Source organism: Danio rerio, chromosome 25 (genome assembly GCF_052040795.2).
Source record: "Danio rerio strain M-AB ecotype USA chromosome 25, GRCz13ab, whole genome shotgun sequence".
Lineage (NCBI taxonomy): Eukaryota > Metazoa > Chordata > Actinopteri > Cypriniformes > Danionidae > Danio > Danio rerio.
The window spans coordinates 25,586,995-25,612,630 of NC_141045.1; the positions used below are offsets into that span (position 1 = coordinate 25,586,995).

Sequence of the window (25,636 nt, forward strand, 5' to 3'; positions counted from 1 at the left end):
TCATAATAATCACAGCTCTGATGACAGCTACATGTTTAATTACCTGTTACCCTACCCAGCCTAGACTAGTTATGCTCAAATTCACAGCGCATGACTGTGGTCTCTAAGGGAGAGACGGATAAATTAGGCATTGGGAGAGAAATTAGTGTAATGTGGTTGTTCCACCTGACAGCTCTGTGCAGAAGGAATAGATTATTGCTTGATGAAACAGTAATATTTCACTGTTTAAGCTCAGCATATTCTTATACCTCCGTGAAGTTGGCACTCCACCCCAACAAATAGTAACTATAAAATAGTGTTTATTTTAATAGCACAAACCAGCACAAATCCATCACTAAAGAATTTTACCTGATTTGTGCGCTTTAGATGAAATAATGCGCGCTGAGTGATGTCACGGCTCCCAAAATATTTTGATTAGGCAATATCTAAACAATACAAACAGATAAAGTGTTTATTTTAATAGCACAAACCAGCACAAATCCATCATTAACGTATGTCACCTGTTTTGTGCACTTTAGAGGAAATAATGGGTCGCTGAGTGACGTCGCGGCTCCCGAAATGTTTTGATTAGGCAATATCTAATCAATAAACGTAGATAAAGTGTTTATTTTTATGGCACAAACCAGCACAAATCCAGCACTAATGGATGACACCTGTTTTGTGCGATTTAGACAACCTGGACGTCACGGCTCCCGAAATATTTTGATAAGGCAATATCTAAACAATAAAAATAGATAAAGTGTTTATTTTAACGGCACAAACCAGCACAAATCCAGCACTAACAAATGAGACCAGTTTGGTGTGATTTAGACAACCTGGGGTGGAGAATGACGTCACGGCTCCCGAAATATCTTGATTATATCTAAACAACGAAAATAGATAAAGCGTTTATTTTAACGGCACAAACCAGCACAAATCCAGCACTAACGAAAGACACCAGTTTTGCGCGATTTAGAGAAAATGGGGTGGAGAGTGACGTCACGGCTCCCGAAATATTTTGCTTATATCCAAAAGAGGAGAACAGATACCGTGTTCGTTTTAACGGCACAAACCAGCACAAATCGAGCACAATCAACCTGTGCTGTTTTGAAGTCATTTGCGCAACATGGGGTGGAAAGTGACGTCACACGGTCAGAAAAATAATGCTTAATATCTCAGACCCCAAACCAGCACAAACGTTTGTTTTTGCGGCACAAATCAGCACAAATGTAGCACAAACGAATGGCATAGTTTTAAGGATTATTTGTTTTTACAGAGGTTATGCACCTGCAACCTTCATGTACTTTATACGACACAGTAATTCACATTATTATTGTATTAATATGCTAATATTGTAAATGATCAAAACCAGGCAATATGCAGACTTCTTAACTATTGAGTACTGTTCAAACGGACTTCCCTTTTTTGCAACATAGGCTCATTCTGAAAACGTAGCTCTACATAAATTTTTGGAGATCACTAATTATGCAGCCAGAGGAACGTATGGCTGCATTTCATCTTAAAATGCTACGCTGCGGTATGACGGCGCTCCTTTTTACACTAACCAGAGGACCGCTTACCTCTCACTGTTACCAGCTTGTCTAGTGGCTCGCCATGTACGTTAGAGGATTTGAGATGCAGAGTTGACAGTGACCATAGGGTTTGAGTCTGGTGAAGAATGGTTGCAGTGCAGATAAGACAAAAACAAAAGTAAAAAAACAAAACAAACAAGTAAATAACCGGGTGAGAATGTGGTAAAAAAAATAAATGAGGCTGCCGTGAGGGCTTTTCTTTTTCTGGATTGCTTTTCAAAACACTGTTACTGGTGCTTTTTAAAACACTATCGGTCAACCCAGGCTCATTCTGAAAACATAGCGATGTGTATGCTTTTTCAGGTCTCAAATTTCTTTCCTGAGTGCCTGCTGTTCTCGAATAAATCCACCAGAGGTCGCTGTCGCCTTCCCTAAACCCAACCAATAGTGTTTTCAAAAGCATAGATTGACCAACCCACTGACTTCCATAAACCCAACCGTGTTTTAAATAACAAACAAGAAAAAGAAAAGCTTCTTGATTTTTTTTTTAACCACATTTTCAGATTTTTATCACATTCTCACCCTGTCATTTCCTTGTTTTTTTATTTTTTGCCTTTTGCTTTTGTCTTTCCTGCTTCCTGGCATCGCTCTTTGCTAGACTCGAACTCCATCGTTGCTGTCAACTTCTCTCTGCATCTCAAGTCCTCCAACATACACAGCGAGTAACTGGATAAACTTCTAACAGTGGGAAAGCCGTCCATTCAGAGATAAGTGGTCAGTTGGTAAGCTGTACCTTTCAAGGTTATTATAGTTAATGAACACGAACGAAAACAAGAAAACTAAAATGTTAAATCCTTTTCGTTAACTGAAAGAAACTGGTGTTTCTTTAAACTAGAACTAACTGAAACTGTATTGTGAACATATACAAAACTTACTGAAACTAACTAAAATTACAGCAAAAACTTCCTTCACTTTCATCTTGTATTTAAATGTATTTTATACATAATCCCACTGTATGCCTTTTAGAATAAAATCTATTTACTTCGTGCAGCCCAGTGTTTGACCCGTACAGCACTTTAGTCTACAATTTTATTTAATTTTTTTTTTTTAAATTAACAATTTTATTTAATTTTTTTTATTTGCCTTTCAAAAACAATTTAGGTCAAACTCAATTCCAACATAGTCTTTCACAAACTGACTGAGACATGTCAGATACACAATGAATCAAATATAAAGCCATAGAATTACACTAAATAAACAAAACAAACTAAATAATAACAACAAAAAAACAACAACATACCATGCAGACATCAAACAGAAACTCTGTAAGGGAATAAATAAAACCATATTCTTGAAGCAAATCATACATTTTTTTTTTAGCCTTTTCACACTTTATTGTTTTGAAAGCCTCTGCATAGTTGGCAAACTTCTTTTTTAAAGACAATCCAACGTGGAGCTGTTTTCAAAAATTTGCATTTATGAATGAAGTATTTAAGTAAAATAAGTGAACATTTTGCAGAAATAGAGGTTCAACAGTTTCAGTATCACTATTGCAGAATTGGCAAACAATGAGCTCTATGCACAGCTTGAGTTTTAAAGCCAACGATAAACTTCCGCTGAAAACTTAATGTGACTATTTTGTTGTTTTAACAGCTTCAATGTTGTAATGTTATTACAATATATTCAGTTAAATGGACTTAGGCATTCATTAGTTGTTCAAAGCGTGAAATGAGATGAAAGACCATGTAACCACTAGCGCTGTCAGTAGCAAAAGACTAGTGCAGAAATTTAATTGAAAATACTGGGGTAAAATAAACTCATATTTTAAAGACATGTTGGGGGGTAATGAAGTTTAATGCAGTGTTTCTTCTCCGATGTGACATTCACTTCATATCGTATATCTAACAGACAGTGAAGATCCCTTATTTTTAAAGAAATCATATAACATTAAACATTTAAACGTAGCAATTTTGACATGAAAAAACATTTTGTAATAACTGGGCTGCCTGGCTGAAAATTAAAAGTCTGTGTGCATATAACCCATTCACAAATCTTTTTCTTAGAAACTCCCTTGCAGGGTAAATATCATGCATCGTTTTAAAATGTACTTCTTTATATTTTGGAGGAAATGTCAAATATTTGGGGCGAAGCAGTGGCGTAGTAGGTAGTGCTGTCAACTCACAGCAAGAAGGTCGCTGGGTTGCTGGATCGAGCCTCGGCTCAGCTGGCGTTTCTGTGTGGAGTTTGCATGTTCTCCCTGCGTTCGAGTGGGTTTCCTCCGGGGCCTCTGGTTTCCCCCACAGTCCAAAGACATGCAGTCCAGGTGAATAGGGTAAGCTAAATTGTCCGTAGTGTATGAGTGTGTGTGGATGTTTCCCAGAGATGGGTTGCGGCTGGAAGGGCATCCACTGCGTGAGAACTTGCTGGATAAGAAGGCGGTTCACTCTGCTGTGGCAACCCCGGATTAATAAAGGGACTAAGCCGACAAGAAAATGAATGAATAATAATGTCAAATATTTGCATTTAATAAACATTTTTTTTTTATTAAAAAATTGGAAAACATTTTTTTTTTCTTTGATTAGTACCAGGATAGCATTCCTGTATAAAAAACTTTTTCTTTTTTATTTAATTCAGTTTTTTTATTTACAAAAAAGAAAATATACAATTTTTACAATCAGATAGAAAAATACTTTTAACAGATATTAGCCCATTTATATCCCTCACCCCTCTCACCCCATTATACGCACATCCGGAAACACAGAATAACTGCAGTTTAGACCAAGCTATTGGATAAATTACATTTAAATATAACATTCGTAGCATTAGATGAGGGTTAAGTGTCCACGATTTTTTTGATGTTGTATATACAGTTGAAGTCAGAATTATTAGCCCCCCTGAATTATTAGACCCCATGTTTATTTTTTCACCAAATTTCTGTTTAACAGAGAGAAGATTTGTTTTCAACACATTTCTAAACATAATAGTTTTAATAACTCATTTCTAATAACCGGTTTATTTTATGTTTGCCATGATGACAGTAAAGTGACATTTAAAGGCTTAACTAGGTTAATTAGGTTAACTAGGCAAGTTAGGGTTATTATAAGTTATTGTATAATGATAGTTTTTTCTGTTGACTATTGAAAAACAATTTAGCTTAAAGGGGTGAATAATTTTGTCCTTAAAATGGTGTTTAAAATAATAACTGTTTTTTTCTAGCCAAAATAAAACAAATAAGACTTTCTCCAGAAGAAAAAATATTATCAGACATACTTTGAAAGTTTCCTTGCCCTGTTAAACATCATTTGGAAAATATATAAAAAAGAAAAAAATCAAAGGGGGCAAATAATTCTGACTTCAACTGCAGATTTTCCATGCAGTAAGATTGTCCAGTTTAGCACAGTTGACCTGTGCTGATGACAGTTCCCGATACAGTATTTCCAACAGTGAATGTAACCAGAGCTTAATTGAGAGATCACAAGGAGGTTTGACTTCTGTACCAACATCTTCTTTGTAGCAGTTAAAGCAGCTAACCAAAATGTACAGACTTTTGCATGTAAGGGAAATTGAGAGTAAAAGACACTTTCTAATAAACGTATTTGTTCATTTCTGGTCCACAAAACTCAACTTACCTGATTTAATATCTATAATATGGATGTGACAGTGGAATAAACTAGGATCTCTTTTAACATAATAATTAATAGTTAGGGAATACATCTAATTAATTCATAATTCATTAATCTATCTATCTATCTATCTATCTATCTATCTATCTATCTATCTATCTATCTATCTATCTATCTATCTATCTATCTATCTATCTATCTATCTATCTATCTATCTATCTATCTATCTATCTATCTATCTATCTATCTATCTGTCTATCTGTCTATCTATCTATAATACAATGTGTATATCAACACAAATGCGTTCCCTTAAAACTTAATCCTTAACACAATGATTTCAGTTCTGGTCTCTTCTGAAATCTATGAAAACATGGAATAAAAAAGTGAGATCATCGCAGCAAACGATTAACCGTTAATTTATTTAGTATTATGTATGTCCTTCGTCACGGGAGCTCTTCCAATAATAATCTATTGCGCTGGATCTCCGTTGATGGTTGGACGTCCTTTCTGCCTATAACGGCTCCACCCAAGTTCGGTTGCCCAGCAGCGAGTATCCTAACCGTACTATGTCGATGGCGGGGGCTTATGAATATTAATTACGCGATGGTACGTTCGGCCAGTAAGCCAGGCTGGTATTACATTATAAATCCTTAAGTCATGAATATTAATGAACATTGGGACTGAACGTCAACATGCTGCTTTAAATAATTCATAAGCTCATCCGGCACAATAGTAGGATTCGCAACGTCGCTCCCTGGAAGCGTCATGGATGCTCAGTTGAACGCGGGGATCGAGAGTCGAGCACATCGCAGAGCTGGAAGCGGAGCTTGTGGGATTTATTGCTAAACAGTCTCTCTGACTAAAGGCGTGACAACATCAGACTGGATCCGCGTGCAGACTGATCCATCGCATCATCGCCGAAACAAAACGTTTGTTTTGCGGAGCGCACTAGTGGAATCAAAATGTCAGATGCAGCTAGCGGTATTGGAGCTTACAGACGCCAATAGAGCATGTTATTGTTTATATGCTCATGATTTTCTGCTTACTGGGGATAGAGCGGTTGAAGTCGTGCGTTTTGTCTACATTTCCGAAAGCAATTAAGTTGCGCGTGCACTTATGGATGGATAGCAGGTGCACGAACGGCTCACCTATAAATGTGATTCTTCACTCGCGGCTGTTCTGATTTCACGAGCCCGGGAAAATAATATCCGAGGATAAAACAGCATGTTTTTCCATTATAGCAGTGCGATAAGACACCAGTCGTGTTATGTTTAAATTGTGTCAAATTCTAAATCAGTGCAGCCACTCGAAATGTTAATTTAATTAGATACAGTAGTGTAAATCAAAAGAGTTTTATGTTTATTCTGTTTTCCATTTTACGTTACGACAGTAACTCATCCCTTTATGGTAACGGCTATTTTAAAGTCTCAATTATTGTTATTTTGTATTCAAAGTAATGCCAACGTGACGTATACCATGCTGTGATAAATTCACAACACTTTCTGACCACTTTGAAACTAATGGAGAAACTAAAAGCAGAAATTATTTGAAACAAATATGTTAGCAGATTGTACAATGCATAATGCTATTCTATGAGTTGTTTTCTATCTAAATATCGTGATTTCTTTAGCTAAGTGTACATCAGCTGTATAGTTCTCATTGGTGATTTGGATACCCAAACAAACTCAAAAATGCACTTAGTTCCTGATCCCAGGAAGTATGGGGTGTGCAGTTTGATTGGGTTGTTTATAGTTAATTAAATGCAAAGTCAGTGTTAAAAGAGACTGGTCATTTGAGCGAAAGCTTTAAATCCAGAGGATGATCTTCTCTGGAGTGGCTGGACTGCTGTCAGAGCGGCTTTCACAAGATTAACAGCCCGCTGCTCTTTTCTTTGCCTGTCCGCCTACACTAAAATCATTTACTGGACTATATGCTTTAAAAACTAGTTTGAGGTAAAGAGGATCAAGAATTTTTAACAGTGCAACAGTGGCATGTATTGTAAATCATACATAGCTGTATGATGACTCTAAAACACTTATTTCAGCAAATTAGTGCAAGTTTAGTTTCTGAAACCTGTTAAGCTTGAGCGTTTTGTCTTTGAAACAGACCAAACTGACAATATAGATGCATCTTTTTTGAGGAGTGCCAAACCAACTGAATTCACAAACTATAAACATGACTTTGAGATACCAGGAACGCTTATAAATTGTGAACAGCAGACAGTACAGCTTTTTGCATCAAGCATTTCTTTACGCCGCTGATGCAAATATGACCTTGTGATATCAGAAATTCAGATGCAGCCGATACCGAAGCTGATGCTGCTGTTGGAAACATGACATTGTGACATCAGGAGTCTGCCTCTAAAGCACCAGACTTGAGGAGCAGCTGACACTCTCTTTTTTGCTGCTGCTGCTGCTGATGATGCTGCAGCTGCGAAAATGCTGCGATTCCCTGTGAAGAAAATACGAAAACAGTTCAAACTTCTGCTGCTGCTGGTGCTGCTCACTTTTGCAGTATGGTTTACGTACCTGCACATCAACCAGGGCAAATCCATTAAGCTCCATTTCAATTATGGGAAAGGTAAGATGCTTTATTATTATTATTATGTATGTGATTTATATTAGACTGTATTAAATATTTAATTCAACGAGAAGTGAGTTAATTGCTATTCTCAGAGGGATTTTTGAATATTCTTGTTATAAGGATGAGGAGAAAAGGAGCTGTGGAGCAAGATAAGTAAAATAACTGCTGAATTATCAGTTTTATAATTAACTTTAATTAACTAAGACTGATAGTGAGTTTAAACATCAGCATTCAGCACATTTAATAACGTGCAGAATGAAAACTGGCATTTTAGGAGTTTTACATTTGTTGTTAATTTAAACTGCTTATTTAAAATAAGCTGAAACAACACAGTTATTCAGTTTTTTGGGGACAAGTTAATTAAAAATCCGTTTAAATTTGTAAAACGAATAAGATAACTTAATTCCTTCATGTTGTCCCCACACAAATCGTTTGTGTGGAATCAAGTAATTTTTTTTGCAGTGTAGTAATATTTTTTTCAGCATTTTGAAGGCATTAGCTTTCTTTGCACATAAAATGTTCAAATGAAAAGTGTTGTTTTCTTTTAATTACATAGTAATGCATTTCACATAATGGTGGTTTTATTAGAGTGCTAAATAGTGCAGATATGGAAAGGCAGATATGTTCAGAGGAGAAGTCTGCTGTGGTGAACTTTCAGAGAAATTTGGTTTTCAGTTCTCTGATCAAGTGTGAATTACCAGAAAGTGTGTTTCTGAAAATCTCTTACCTATGCAATTCGAAGGTCATTCAAATGCACCGCTACTACTACTATGGAATCAATGCTAAAAGTATTAATTTAAAAAGCTTGTCAAATAGCACTAACTGAAAAAAAATTCATTGAGTTAACAACTGCCTGCATTTTTAATGGCTCGAACTGCCGAAGTTCGTAATTCAATACTTAATATTCAGCTCCCAGTTTTTCCTTTCAAAACATTCAGTTCTGTTTAAAAATACAAAGTATAAAATTCAAAAGACAATTTTCAGTTCATTTTATTTCAGTTAAAAATTAGCTTCCATAAATTCGGTTATTGAAATTCGGCTGTTAAAACGATGGCATCGTCGTTATAGGTGGCGGTGATTTAATTATTTATGAATAATTAATTATTCATAATTAATTAATTATTTGTAGCCTAACGTTTCAACTACCTGACCCGCATGGTCTTTGTTTTACCCATAACCAAATCATAAATAAATAAATATAAGTTACACACAAATGACCACCTGTCAATCACTTTTTCTGCGGGACTCTGGCATGAATAGGCAGAGTGATCTGTGTTGTTACTTACAACACAGACTTACTAAGTATAATCGTGAAAGCGAAAGACTGAAGCAGTGTACTGACTCTGTGACACCTTACCTGATTGATTCGTTGTCGTTAGATAGAGACAAGAGGAATTAATATCACGTTAAACAACTATAGTGAGACGTGATCCAGTGGAACATCCTTGATAAACCGTCTGACTTGCACTGTTCTCTGGCCATAGCCTACACTGCAGCACATGACAGAGTGTGTGTGTGGTCATGTGATGTGCGTTTTCATTGGTATAGTGTGGAAGTAGGGCTTTTAAAACGCCAGTGTGGACGTGGATTGTTTCCGTTTTAAAATGCCATTTTAAAACTAAAAAGTATTAGTGTAATTGAGGCCTAATTGTGTGCATTTTTCGCAAACGGGTTGCTGCTGTGACGAGGGTTGGCTCAGCATCGTGATGTCTATCGGCCACCGAGGATGGCATCGTCTGTCGACCCAACCCTAGCAGTGATCTTTTGCTTCCTTGTCGAGCTTCGCCCATTGTGGTATCGCAGATTCGCCACTGCTTAGACCAGTGGGGAGTCCAAGACTGATATTAATATTTAATGCTACCTTTGTGCCATTATTAGCTTTTTTCTCACCTATTTTCTGGTTTAAAAATCCTAAATTGGTCCATCTCCACCTTCTACAATCTGCAATCTCTTGAATCTGCTATCTGCAATCTATTGCCTTTCCTGCAGGTCCTTCATTTAAAGTCGAATCTTAACTGCCAAATTTGAATGACCGAATTTATGGAAGCAAATTTTTGAAATATAATGAACTGAAAATTGTCTTTTAAATATTTTACTTTATATTTTATTATAATTTTAAACAGAACAATATGTTGGAAGTGAAATCTGAAAGTTAATTATGAAATATTGAACCAAAGTATGGAATTGTGTTTTAAATGGAAAAATTCACAGCTTAAATAAACAGCTGTGTTCAATTTCAGGACCTAAAATTACAAACCCTGACAATTCAAGTCATTAAAATGCAGACAGTTGTTAATTCAGTGTATTGTTTGTTCAGTTAGTGCTATTCCACAAGCTTTTTATCTCAATACTTTTAGCATTGATTTTGTTTCATACATCACACGCTCATGCAAATATCATATGTAATTACATTGGAAGCAGTTGCACTTGATGTATTTTTATAACAAAGATGTAGGAGGCAAATAATTTTAAAAATAAGAAAGAATTTTTACTTGTTAAATACAACATGATTTGGTAATGAGCTGTGAATCATCTGTTTCTCAGCTCCCACATGCACAGAGGTTTTTATTCTTAGGTGAAATGTGTCATTGCTGTGTTACTAGCAGAAATGTTAAAAAACAAAACATAAAAAAAAAACACAAAAAAGGAAAATTTTTCACAGGCTGCATATATGCTATATGCTATATCAAGTTTTATACTGCAAGAAGTGTGTTCACAATAAGTTAAATGGAGGTTTTCCTGAGAACAATATTTTCTTAGAGCTAGATATCATCAAAGCTGAAGATAAGAACAGAGGCAGAGGTGATTGGTGAAGTTAACATTTATCTTTCAGTATGTTTACACCTTGGAAAACATTTAAAAGCATCCCAGCATTTTATATGTAATGTCAGGGCTGCACGATTCTGGCAAAAATGTGAATCACGATTTTTTTGTTGTTGCTTAAAATCAAGATTTTCTCACAATTCTGTAAATGTAAAATAAAGGTTAATATGATTAGACTATTATTATTGTTAATTCTCAAACATATGGTAAAACAACAATAATAATATTAGGCCTACGTATGTGTAGGTCTACTGTTGCTTAAAATGCAACATTCTGTTCAGTCATTATGGTGGACTTAAACAGACTTTCAGTATGTCCTGTTTGTTAATACACAGTAAAATGATAACATCAGAATATAACTATTCATAATTCTGAAGTTGATTTATTATATTTAGGACATATGCTTGTCATGTGTCATTGTCAACATTATTAGACCATTATATTTCCGTTATATATAGGCTAGGGTTTTTATATTGAGACAGTAGACATTTATTTTAATGCACAACACTCTGTGTTCGCTATAAAAGAAAAAAAATATATCAAATGCTTGTCGTAATCATAACTCTAAAATGCAATATGATAACTTAAATGATGTACGCACAGGTTTCACTTTCACTTTCGAGTGCGGCTCATGGCTGCTGTCACTGTGAGAAAAAAACACACGACTGCAAAACAAACCTCCCGCATGGCCCTCAAATAATCGCTCTGTGCCAAAAACTGAACGTTATTTACAACTTCATTGCCACATTATTTACAGCCTATGCAGGTTCTGTTCACTAAAGTAGGTGTCGTGCGTGCATGCGCGCATTCGCGGTAGTAAACAAACAGTGCGTCAGCTCACGTGTGATTTCACAACCGTGAATACATGATTACATGAAGACAGAAATTACATTTTTAGGTGAATTATACTTTATAAATACAGTATGTGACACTTTTAACACCATTTGAAGCTGTTAATGTTGCTGTGAAGACTTGTGCGACTGCCTTGCTTCTCTCCTGACCTTGAAAATATAATTAGCTGAATCGTAGAAAAGCTGAATTAAGATTGTGTGTAGGGTCGAATCAAGATCGTGATCTTTTTTTGATTAATCGTGCAACCCTATGTAATGTGTAGTTTCTGTTTTGTTGGATTTGACTTGTTGGATATTGGACAAATGCAGAACAGCCAAACACCACAATGCCCTTTTTCTTTAACCATACATTAAAAAAAACTTGTATCAGAACTAGAGCGGGGCATAGGCTGGAGTTTGTTAGTGGTGGTTCCATTGTCGCTGATAACATTCAGTCATTGTTGTTGTTGCTTTTTTAACATTTAGTTTTAGTAGTAGTGCTGTGCCTTATTTGTTTAACCCTTTATGGTGACGTGCTGACAGACTGACTGACAGGTGCGTGATGCATGAGGTCAGCAAACGTAGCTTTTAGTTAAGGTGAACACAGTTAAGGTGAAATGTGCTATATAAATAAACTAAACAATATAAACAAACAACACTGTTTCCATAATTATACTTTATTTATAGATAAAGGTTATGTTTCTGCATACAATGACTTTATTTTGCCGCAGTTTATAGCCGTTTCACTTTACTTCAGGATGCATTAATACCGCTCTCTGTGGGTCTGTTGGAGAAATTCATAAATATTCCTAGCAAATCTTAAATATATTGGAGACATACTTGCTACATAAACGCACTAAATCGCACTATATCAGCGTTTATTTGAGAGCGCACAAGTAGATCTGCGCTTGAGCAACATATATTTGAGGACATGCAAGAAGTTTTACGCACGAACAGAGGAAATCGGTGCGCAAGCAAAGAGATTTGCATGCTCATATTACATAAATGCAATCTCGACAATACTGCACTCACAACATTTATCCATAGGTAGTTGGTAGATTTGTGTAAAAGACCTGCCGCCAAAGCTGGAAAAAATCCTAGAGGAAACACTGCTCCGGTTTTCCCCACAAGTCCAATGACATGCGGTATAGGCAACCCAAGCTCATTCTGGAAACGTAGCCCCGCGGACGTTTCTGGAGACCGCGATTTACGTGGCCGGAGGTACGTAAGGCCGCGTTTAGTTTTTTTCGAGCGAACGCTGCGGGGCAGTGTGGCGCCGCTCCGCCCCTCCTCTTCGCGCTCGCCGGCTGACGGCTCGCCTCCGAGTGGAGGGCTTTCCCCATGCAACCAGTTTGTCCGCCTAGCTCACAGCATTGCGTCGGCGGAGTGGAGGCCCCGGAGGAGGAGGAGCCGCCCGCGGGGACGACGACCGGGATCGAGTCCGGGGAACAGCGATTCAGGAAATCAGGTAAGACGAAAAACGGAATCTGGAAAATAAGGGCGAGAACGCGGCGGGATCCGAAAACGCGGTCAAAATCGATGACGAGGGCTTTTGCTTTTTTTTTTTCTGGACGGCTTTTGCGAACCATCGCTCGGGTTTAGGGAAGGAGGAGGAGGAGGAAGAGGAGGGCGGCCGAGTCGGTTGATCCGGCGGCTTTTCGCGCGAAAACGGCGCAGGCGCAAACGGCGCGCGCTCCCGAAAGGCGGCCGAGACGCGAAAAAGCGCGCACACAAAACCGCTCGAATACGTACCTCCCGGGAAGTAAATCGCAGTCCGCAGAAACGTCCGCTGGGGTACGTTTCCACAATGAGCCAAGGTTGGGTATAGGTGAATTGGGTAAGCTAAATTGTCCATAGTGTAGTTGTGTGAATGAGTGTGTTTCGCAGTGATAGGTTGCAGCTGGAAGGGCATCCCCTGTGTGAAACATATGCTGGATAAGTTGGCGGTTATATGTTGCGTGTTGTTTATGAACCCAAATACGGACTAAATGTATGCTGTGTGTAGTTTTTCTGTAAATGGTTACAAATTGAAGACTGTAAGGGTCTGTATGTGTTCAGTTTGTGTTCAGTATGTGTTTATTTATTTTTTTATAATCGCAGACATTACATCTTTGATCTGCAGTTAGAGTCAAATCCTATCCATAGAAAGGTTAGTAATGAACATGTATACACAAGTATTTATATGTATGAAGCATCTGTTTTGTGAGAAGTGCTTCTCATATGATATGTAAACGACCCGTAAAGCTTTAGTTTGACATTTCCTCGAGCAAGAATGATGTCAGCTGTAACTTTCTGTTGTACACCACTACCATTGGTACCCTTTGGCAGTAGAAACACAAGCCTGTTAAAGGTGACCGTCCCTTTTTTTAGATAATGGTACTGAATTGAGAAACATAGTAGGACTGTGCATGAATTTGTTCATTGAGAACCGATTGGATTGTTGAAAGAGTGGCGATGCTAACAAAATGAAGGAAGACTGACGAATGAATTCAGAGCGTAAACAAGCCACCCATTGATATGCCTGCCCTAAAGGAATTTAGTACAACCAGGAAGTAAAGAAAAGTTTTAAGAGAAGGAGGGAAGGTCATGGTGTTTGATTTAATTTTTACTAAATAATGAAGTGCACAGATACTTTTATAACAAGAACTACTATATGCAGATACAAAGTTTTGAGTTACGTTTTGATTTCATGGCGACTTTAAGCATACCATCGTTTTTTTTTGGGAACCGAGATCTCCTCTTTAGCTTGGTCTTGCACCAAAGGAGGAAACAAACTTGTACTAGATTCAGTCAAACCAAACAAAACAAGTCTCTGCCTTTTTATCCGCTATTGTAAAGCCAAGTGATTTTGTGATGCTATTTGTCATGTTTAACGATTTATTAAACATGAAACGATTTATTTGTCTATGGCAGAGATGCACAAACTATGGGCCCAAAGTTGGCCCATGGTAAACTTTGATTTGGCCCGCTATCCCATCATAGAAGAGAGGTAAAATGATGGAGATTGTTTATATATTGTCATATCTAATCTAATGTAACCTTTTGTTTGTATGTTTGTTTGTTTTATTATTAAAAGCTAACCAAAATGTTTCAATTAAATAAATAATTAAAAAAATCAGATTTAGTTCAAATGCACATACTGTCACCTGACGAATAGAGGACAAATCAAGGCAAAGGCAGATTCTGCTTGGATAGTGTTTTCAGCAGTGTGTTATAAATGCAATAGTTTATGCTTTTATTGCAATAAGTTATCATTTCATATGTCATACTGCATTAGTTAATAGAATTTAAAGGAATGTTTTCCAATAAATTAGGAAATTACCCATGGCAAATTTAATGTAATATAGTTTAGTATATTTACCTTTGGCCTACGGCTCTTAATGATATTTTTGGCCTTTTATATGAAAAACTTTGGGCACCCCTGGTCTATGGGGTGTTGACTAGGAGTAATAATATGTAGAAATGACTTGGGATAATAAACTGTCTATCTGTCTGTTTACTTTCTGAAACTACTTGTGTATTAGGAATGATAAACACCAGTCAACTGTCTAACTGCTTGTTTATATGACTATACATGAAAATAATATATAAAAAAAAACACAAATGTTTTTTTATGGCTAAGTATCAATCAATGTAAATGAATAAGACTGGAAGTCTTGAGCCAATAAGGTTCAATAGCTGCCCCCGCTTATATGTGAAAGAATAAGGTCAATTCTTCCCCTTCATTGTTTCTGCTTTGACCTCTTGGCGGTCTGTATGACATAATTTACAGTATATTATCAGCACATCATTGATGTCAGCCTCTTATATACTGACAGTGCATGTGTTTTGACCGCATTAAAAGAGAGTGAATAGGGCATGCATATCCAGTGGATGTGCATCTAATCTCATACTTTGAAAAGCTAGCATTCAAAACAAGTAGTGTTTAGATTTCATTAAAGCATCCAAATTTACAAGTATTAAAGAGTCCCTATTTCGGGTTTTTGAAAATGACCTTCCATGCTGTGTGTAACACAGCACTAAGTGAATGAAAACATCCAGTTGAGGTTTAAATCTGAAAGTTTGCCGTGTTAAAAACTATTGATTCTTTAACGAAATATTTGACTCAGAGTCGAATAAATGAATAGTTTTGGGTTTGGATCTTTTGCTTGAACGTATCAACGTCGATGAGGTGCATCACCAAATATGCAGTTCCAGATCTGGTAAAATGTGAAAGCGCCTTTCCCTTCAGGATCACGGGACTGATCATGATGCGAAGATGGTGAAGTTAAAGTTAATTTTTACATTCAAGGTCAGGAGAGAAACGTACAGGCAGCCGCGCACATCTTCATATTGTTTTATATACATTGCTCAGAAACATGGACACTTTCAAATGGTCTTGACAGAGTCACATACTGTATTTATAAGGTATAAATCACCCCAAAATGTCATTTCTGTCTTAATGTAATGATGCTTTTGCTGCCGCGAAATCACACATGAACTGACTCACTGTTTGTTTACTACCGAAAGCATGCACGCGTGCCTGCGAATGTCTACTTTAGTGAACAGAACCTGCATAGGCTGTGATTAACAGGTAATAAAGTTGTAAATAACGTTCAATTTGTTGCACAGAGTAATCGTTTGGGAGCCGCGTGGAAAGTATGATTTGCATGTGTGTTTTTATTTTGTGATGGCTGCCATGACAGCAGCACACTCGACAGGGATAGTGAAACCGACTCGCATTTTAGTTATGATTACAACAAGCATTTGTCATGTTTTTTCTTTGTACTTCAGAATTATAAACTGTTATATTCTGATGACATCACTTTACTGTAAATTAACAACCAGGACAAATTAAAAGTCTGTTTAAGTCCACCATTCCAAGACTTTACAAAATTTAACATTTTAACTAGCAGCAGATCTACACATAGGCTTATTATTATTATTTATTTATTATTTATTATTATTATTATTATTATTATTATTATTATTATTATTATTATTATTATTATTATTGTTTTACCATATGTTTGAGAATAACAATAATAAAAGCCTACTGATATTCACCTTTTTAATATTTATTGGATTGTGACAAAATTGTGATCTTGATTTTAAGCAAAACAAATCGTGAGCCAGAATCGTAGCCCTACCAGCATTAGCTGTTCATACACACGTGTTTGTCAATTGTAAAAAGCAGTTCAACTTTTGTCACTGTGTGGATTAATACTGAATGTGTGTCGTTGTTATTACTTGGGGTTAGGGTTAAGACTAGAGTAATATGCTGGTGCTTTGCCTTAATGCATTCTTGTATTGGGCTCTCTGCTACATCATAGTCGTGGTGGGCATTTCTCAGACTGGGTCATCACAGCAGATTAGTCTCAGGCAAAGTAGGGGTTTGGGAACAAATGAATCGCTGAACAAATCATATGGGAGTCGTTGGGATATTTAGGTAAAAAATAAATGCATATTGAACAACAATGAAAGTGTTTTTTGACCTTACATGCATATCAGCCTGTTGTTGGAGACCCCCAAAACCAAAACATGACCTTTTATAATGCAAAATAGGGAATCTTTAACATTTGATGACTAAATAACATTTGGTATTAGCTCTGTATGCAAAAAATAAGGTGCTTTTCCATTTACAAGAGTTCTGCTGTTCTTCAGACATTGTTGCCCTATTAACAGACCTTTATTCCTTTGAAATTACATTAAAGTGACCACACCTTAAAGCTTACATTAAGAGCATTAATATTGGCAATACTCTAACATAAGGTCGGACCCCTAGAGCCCATCTGACAATGCCTCTTTTTTGTGTCTGCCGCTCTAGACGAGGATCTTCTTTCTCATTAAGAGCTGCTAAAAGCTCTGGGTGGTTTGGCATCTCTCCCTGAGTGCCCTAAACTGACCTCAATCAAAACCCAGGAACCTTAGCCTCCGTCTGGCTGTTGTAGTCTTTGAGTGGGCCATCAAATCACTTCTGGAGAGGACCACTGGAATTGCTCAGGTGCAAAAGCAGTGCAAATCCTGCAATAGCACAATGATGATGTCTGGAAAATAACATGGCACCGCACCAAGCCATCTACAGCTAAATTAAAAAGTCTGTGGGGCTCACAGAGTGACATTCTGACTTTTTAATCAGAGACGTTGGCTGCGAAAATGCATGTTTGCACAAATAGGCTGACTTATTTTTTGCTTGAGGACTCACAGTGGTCACCTTATTCCCAATTACAGGCTCCATAGGATTGGGTCAAGATGTGGCCTTGCACCAGCTGTGAACAAGGGTCTTTACACACAACCAGATCTCAAATAATATAAATGAACATATGCTGGGATTCCAACATTTATTGCATCTGATAGAAGCTTTGTGCAACATCGCTTGACTTGAAACTGCAATAGTTTATTTACCTATTCAAATTCAATTTAATTTCTGCCCAACTATAGATATCAAACATCGTTATGTTTCAGAACACACCACCTCCTGCAATTGGTCGAAAAAAAAACTGATTGCCATTGGCTGAATCAGTGTTGCTGAGTCAGACTGCTCAGGGTCCTCAAACAAACAGAGCTATGTTTTGATAGCGGCACAGTGATTACACTGTTTAGGAAGATCAGCCTACCCACTTTGCACTTAGTTCACATCTTAAACTGGAATTCCACATTAAAATAAACTAGTGTGTACATAGTAGGAGTGACCCAAGCTCGATGTTTGTAAAGCTAGGCCTTGCTGAGCTGATTTTAAATTTTTTTTTTTTTTTTTTGCTTTAGGTTGCTATGTTTAGAAAAACCAAGGAAACTGATCCCAGTTTGGCGTCGGTGGGCAAACTGTAACCAGGACCCCTTTGAATGCTGAATGAATGGGTGTTAGAAATACACACAAGCGAATTGAGAAGGAGTGGGATGAGAGTGGCAGGTTGGTTTCAGGCAGAGAAAGGGCTTTAGGGAAAGGTCATATGATACGAGTGTGCGTGTGAATGGAAAACAGCCATTTCCCACCATAATCTGCCTGTACTAAAGCTTGATTGTTGTTCGGAACGTAAAAAATAATCAGGTTAATTATGCTGATGTATAGCTGAAGCATTATTTTACATTTCCTGGAAAAATACTAGTACCCTAAGACCTTTTTGGTGATTTGCTACTATGAAAACATGTAGCACTCTGCCAGTTATAACTGAAAAAATGCATCAACAACACATTTTATTTTTGCTGAATGGATTTAAATAGCTTTACTTTGCAGCTTCACAGCATGGTTATAGTAGAATTTCCTTTATATTCATTATAAACTTTTTTCATTTCAACTTTGCTTTACTAAACATTCAGGATTGCTTAGCTGTTCTGTGTTGATGTTATTACAGTTTCTTCCCTAATGTTAAACTGGAAATGTAATCTTTAGCTAAGAATAGATGTCATGTAAAAGAGACATTTTCCCGCTGTTAGTGTGTGTTCTTTCACACGTGTTGTCTACTTTGTTCTAAATAGGCATTAAAACTTTAAAAATGTTGCAGTTTCTCTTGGTTGGTTTTCTTAGGCATTATTTTTGGCCAGACCAAAACTAATCACATAAGCTGCGTTTGAAATGCATACTTCCAAACAATATAGTACGGTAAAAACAATATGTAAGCTGGGTATTATATGCAAATTCATAGAATTCAAATAACAGTATGTGAGAAGTACCCCGGAGAACTACAGCTTCCAGCCAGATTCTTAAGTGTGCATCTGATGGATGCTATGCTATCCCATGATGCACCACTAGAGAATTCATGAATGGGAGTGAAGTGACGCAACTGACGTGGGTAGGTCATGTGAGATGGCAAAAAGGCGGATGTTGTATTTTCCATTCATACTACTGACATTCATACTGTATTGAATATACTATTCTATAGCTGAATAGTATATTTTAATTCAAACACAGTACCTACTTTGTAGAAAGCAGTTTCAGATGCAGCCATCATTCATCAAACTGGTATTGTAGCTTGCTTTGTAGCAGCCATTGCTAATTTATCATTTTCACTTCACTTCTGTTTGGTATTATGTTAGATTTAGGTCACAAGCATCTAAGGACAATGTTATTTGATGTCCAAGAACAACCAAAATCCAACGTCTGCCTGATGTTGAAAATTGACGTTGGCCTGATATTGGGTTCTGACGTCAATCAGATTTTCATTTCCAAACAAAATGCAATGTCCCATGACATTGGGGTACAACGCCAATCTGACGTCATGTTGACGCCTGTGCCTGCTGAAAGGCTTAGCTTAAATATGTTTTGTTGCACATTTCATATAATAAATCCACTAGAGGGGGTCTTGTAAATTTTTGCACATCTTGCATATCATATCTCTATGTTTTTTGTTGTATCAGATATACTTAATTCTTGTACACAGGGCTCGAAATTGCGACCATTTTGGTCGCATATGCGCCCGATATTTTATCTATGCGACCTTAAAATATATTTGGGAGCATTTCTGCGAGTGTCTAAAATTGTAGTGTGCGACCAGTTATTACTGCAAAATGTTCAGCACATGCGCGGATTCGGGAGACATTCACGCAGAATGCATCTCTAAGCTTTTTGTCTGCACTTGAAACGCGAAACGCAGTGCTCGGGAATGTTTTAAAACAGTTGTCATGTCAACTTGCTGCAGTAAACAAATCCAAGTCCGTAATGCTTGCCCTGCCTTTGCGCTCTTCTTATTGGCTCACCACTGCTCTAGCACTGAACACGAATGATTGGTTAATATCAGCTGTCAATCACTCAGTGCCTTCTGGCTTCGGATGACAGAGAGAGCTACTACCACGAAAAACTGTAAAGCGCTGAAGATGAAAATGAAGATAACATAACACTTGACAGATTTTGTTTTAGAAACCATGGCATCTACAGTTGCAAATAATGACACATCTTACTAGTTATACTGTTAACACGTTAATTCAAGCAGTGCGTGCAGGGCTGGTGAGCGCTCCGTGTATGCTTTGGTCACTCAGTTCTGTTATAAAAATCTATTTTCTTGTGATAACGGGATTTTGTTGAGACATTTTCCTCACGCTTGCATATAACGTTATATATGATTTTTTTTGCTTGTTAGTTTGATTAGTGTTGATTTCAAATACAATCAATATGTTTGTATAAAACTTGTAGTAACGGTGCTCATAATTGGTGGGTGCGACTAAATTTTGGCTGATGCGCCTAAATTTTTAAAGTTAGGAGCACCGGTGCTAGCAAGCAAAAAGGTTAATTTCGAGCCCTGTGTACACATCTATGAAAAGGTGACACTTGTCATACAGATCACTTAGAACAGTGAACCACTGACCTAAATCTTTCATTAAACCCTATTTGCAAAAGCAAACATAAGATAAAAGTGCACATGTCATTTTAACATTGATTTCATATACTTTTGTCTTGTGAAACTAACCCCAAGTGCTCTACATCAAAAGTACAACACTGTACAAGGCGAGCTACTGAGCAAACTGACCACACCAGAAAAGTTGTAAATATGGAAATCGATAGGTGAGGCAATCGTATTCAATTACAAATTATTGACTTCATTAATGACCTTTGTGATACTTATTTGCTGTTGTGCAAAGAACGGTACAATTCCTCTATTATATGTCCCTGTAAAAATCATTAGTGTGAATAGAAACACAAGTTATAGTGCACCATAGTGTTAATTTTACATAGAAATTACAAACAAACATTATATTTGGGGTTTCATGAAAATGCAGACTGAGGCATTTTGCGTCATATATGCTCCAGGTTGACTCACAGTTGTTTCTGAGATGCATTCGAAAAACAAACACAGTTTTTTTGTTCATACAGTGTAATATATACTTATATATTCATCATATACTGATCATATACTATGATAAAACCTGGATTGTTAGTTCCTTGGTTATAATTGCTTTCTCACCAAAAGCAAACCACTCTTGTTTCTAGATGGCTAAAGCCACCTTGTTCTGGCAATCTTAGTTTTGGCACTGATCTGAGTCACATATGCTTAAATGTGCTGAGCTAAGAAAGAAAACATGCCAGGTTCTGAAGCAAGTTTCTTAACAAATTCAAATAAAAACATTTGCCTTGAAATGTTTTTCACATACATTATACTTGGAAAAACTTGATTTAATAGAGGTTTAATAGAGGAATTTAGGCAGTGACATATTGAACAAAGCATCATAACATTGATGAATCTAAACAGTAATGCAAATTAATGGTAAAATAAAGCTCTAGCAATTTGAAAATGGAAAGAAAATATCTACAAATTAAGAATACTCAAAAAATAATTTATCCAATCAGTATTAGTTGATAAACACTACACCAGAAAAATACTTCGTACTGCACTGACTTACATTTTATGGGTGAAAATATCTTATTTGCATTGTTTGTTGAACAGTTAATAAGGTTTAAGGCTGCCTCAGCTTTATAACTAGCATACACATACAGAACACATTCTACCTTTCCTGGTCTCCTAGTGTATCATATTCCAGTGTCCTGGCTGAAAGATGCCACTCATTGAAGTCGGTGTTACTTTACTGTAAGCGATCCATCTGGTAAAGCTGGATTACAATCGATCATCAAAGGCCTGAAGCTGCTTGAGTGGGCTTTTATTGTGGCTGTGTGTGTAAAGGTCACCTTAACAGTTTATTCTTCGCACCAATGTTGGCAGGAGATGACAGGGAAAGGAAGTGATGCGAGAAGTCAGTCACTCTGCCCGCTGAGGTGTTCCAGTGTGTACTTTGTCATAGTTGCACCAAGTTTGTTATGCATTAGCATGAGAATGACTTCAATGCATCTCTGATATGATATGTTTGTAAGTTTTGAATTACATGTCATTTATATATTTATTGCGCGCAATATCATCACCCAAGGATATGTACATATTTTTAAATGAAGCAAGGCAATGGCAGTCCATTCAGTGCACTGTGTTAGGAATCTTATTTTCCATCTTCCATTTCTGACAGCCTTGTTTTGCTCGCCTTAAATTAAATATGCTGTTTTGTCTGAGTGCCTATTGAGCCAGTGTTTGTCTACAGACTTTCAGTCCCTCTTTGAATGCTGTCAAACAAATTCTGAACTGTGTAGTGGGACGTTGCAAAAACATTGCAGATCTTTGAGGCGTGATGTGCTGGGATGTTTTGATTTAGCGACTGAGGAAAACATGAGAGTATTCTGCTTGTTTAGCAGCATTTGTGGGTATTTCTGTAGTTAGGCACAATTGCCTCATTTGTCTTGGGTTTAATGTGACTCTGCAGAGCAAACAACAGGACATTTATCATTCCATCGGGATGTGTGCCCATATAAGTTGCGATTCTTCACAGTGTGTTATAGTCAACAGGGCTAAAGGCATTTTTGAACAGATACCCAGTTTGATATAGAAAAATCTGCTGAAATTCTATTGGAAAGGACAAAATGGACTCTTGAGTACCTCTTCCGTTGCATGGGGGTCCGATGCACCAGCTTGGCATGTTGTCTAAGTCCCAGTTTAAGGTCACAATATCAAAGAAATAACTGAAATAAAGGTAAAATGAAGTTCTTTTTGCCTGTTAAACCAAACCAATCTTTTTTGGAAGAGTTTGACTCCTAAATACCATTTGAGTTATCAATAGTCTGTTGTAGGCAGTAGTGGAAAGAGTACTGAAAATAAAACATTAATATAAGGTTAGATTTAGATTTAGGTTGTGATGTCAGGTGACCAAAATTTTATGTCTAGCCAGCATCTGAGGACAATGTGATTTTAATGTCATAAAATAATGACATCAAATTATGACATGAAATTATGTTGATATTTGGTCGATTTTAGGTTGTTAGCAAGTGACCAAAATCCAATGTCGAGCCAACATTTTAAACCAACGTCATATTGACTTCAAATACTGACATTTATTCATCAGGTATGGCAACCAAAATCCAACGTCTGATAGACATCGTATTAGTAACATCCTGTAACATCATTAGACGTTGATATTTGGTTGGTTAGATGTTGGAAATTGAGGTTGGCCTGCCAAGGAGTTCTGACATCAACCCAATTTTCATTTCCAAACAAAATTCAGCTTCCCCATGACATTAGGGTACAACGTTAATCTGATGTCTTGTGTCTGCTGGGTGTTTAAGGCCATTAAGGGTCATCTTACAGTAAACATCTGTCATCTTCTCATCAGTGACATGGATCTAAACAGTCTCTGGGTCATTGAGTGTAAAGATTTTGATACTTAGTAAAGGACAATTCCTGAGAAAAGCTACTCAATTACAGTAATTTGGGTATTTGTACCAGAACTTTACACCACTGGTTGTAGGGTTGGTCTATGTTTACCAATTTGGCATCCTACAATGTCTACTGTGAAACATTGCGATGGATGATGACATCATCATCGTAGGTGGGGGTGAATTTTTTATTTGTAGCCTACCTTTTCAACTACCTGACCCGCATGGTCTTTGTTTTACCCATAACCAAATCATAAATAAATAAAGATAAGTTACACACAGGCGATGCAGTGGTGCAGTAGGTAGTGCTCATGGTTTCCGCTACATACATTCTTCCATGGCGGAGCGCCACGCCAAAATTGATTTCGCTATGACTACATTACAGGCTACATTTTAATTCAAAACTTTCAGTCGTGTTTTTTTTTTTTTTTAAATAGCGGTTTCTATTTGCACCAAAACATATTAAAAGGTCAGTTAATTATAAAAGCGCAAACTTTTCTGTAACCATAGTAGTGCTGTGCTTAATTTGTTAAACCCTTTACAGTTACGTGCTTACTGACTGACTGGCTGACTGACAAGTGCGTGATGCATGAGGCTAGCAAACACGACGTATAGCCGTTTCACTTTACTTCAGGATGCATTAATACCGCACTGTATGTCTTTTGGAGACATTCATAAATATTCCTAGCAAATCTAATAAATGTTGGAGACATGGCCAGTTGCCACAGCTGGAGAAAATCCTAGAGGAAACACTGCTGCTGCCACCTCACAGCAGGAAAGTCACTGGTTCAAGCCTCGGCTGGGTCAGTTAACATTTCTGTGTAGAGTTTGCATGTTCTCCCTGCATGGGTTACCTCTGGGTGCTCCTGTTTCCCCCACAGTCCAAAGATATGCGGTACAGGTGAATTGGGTAAGCTAAATTGTCTGTAGTGTATGTATGTGAATGAGTGTGTGTGGTTGTTTCCCAGAAATGAGTATTGACTGGAATAATATTAATAATAATAAAAACGCGCTGGATAAGTTTGTGGTTCATTCCGCTGTGGTGACCCCGGATTTATTAAGGGACTATGCCGAAAAGAAAATGAATGAATGAATGAAGTTACACACAAAATACCACCTGTCAATCGCATTTTTACGATCTATCGACCCAACCCTAGTTTATATGAACAACATTTTTGATAATTTTATAGTGTTTTGTGTCATTTTGTAAGTTTGAAAATTTATTTCTGCCTTTTTCTCTTCTATGTTACATGCTGGGGTAAACAGGCAATTCACCTGTAAAACCTTAATTCCAACGTTTTAGGAATGTCTAGTGCAAATAAACAACAGACCTTTCATTTTTGATACCTAATTCTTAAAATCTCACTCTATAAACCATCCGAAAGAAGTCAAGAAATCTTCTTCCCAGATCTTCAGATGAAAAAATTAAACTGTCACTGATTTTTATATATATATATATATATATATATATATATATATATATATATATATATATATATATATATATATATATATATATATATATATATTTGTGTTTAGTTAGGTGTCTGCCAGCTCAGACAAGTTGAAAAGAGTACATACAGCTTAATTTTTATGAACTGAGTTGAGTGTGTTTATGAGCCATAATAGACTTACTGTAATTGAATTCACTTGGGCTCACACATATAATCTATACTATTCTGGATACTTCATAACCCTTGTGGGTGTTTCTTTCCATCTTGCGTTGAATACTGTCAACCAATCATAACAGACTGGGTCATTAGACAAATCACTGCCGATTAGAGTCACGCTGAGAAGGGGTTTGAAACAAAATAATCACTGAACATATCATATGGGAGCTGATGGGATAATTAGGTACAAATAAATGCATATTATAAGACAATGAAAGTGTTTTTTGACCATGCATGCATATCAGCCTGTTGTTGGAGACCCACAACACCAAAACATGACCTTTTATTTTGCATAATAGCGGCTCTTTAAAGGATGTAGCAGTACCTACAATTTGTCTAAAAGTAATTTCTCATATATGATTCATGTTTGTTTGATTTGGTGACAGTTAGCAAAAAGCAGATTCAGTTCACTCGTGTTTAGAATCATATCACCATG

The 25,636-nt window shown here is 36.9% G+C and overlaps 1 protein-coding gene across 4 annotated transcripts in view; it reads left to right on the plus strand.

Annotated features, from left to right (window-relative positions):
* The first annotated feature begins 5,909 nt into the window (after window positions 1-5,909).
* Window positions 5,910-25,636, plus strand: part of b4galnt4a (beta-1,4-N-acetyl-galactosaminyltransferase 4a) — a 329,936-nt gene continuing 310,209 nt past the window's right edge. For all 4 annotated transcript variants that reach the window (XR_015526501.1, XR_015526502.1, XM_087312347.1 and 1 more), the window contains exon 1: window positions 5,910-7,714. Coding sequence is in view for 2 of the 4 variants with exons in the window: in XM_087312347.1 (XP_087168473.1) it covers window positions 7,573-7,714 (142 nt within the window). In the remaining 2 variants the exon portion in view is untranslated. The remainder of the gene's footprint in view (window positions 7,715-25,636) is intronic.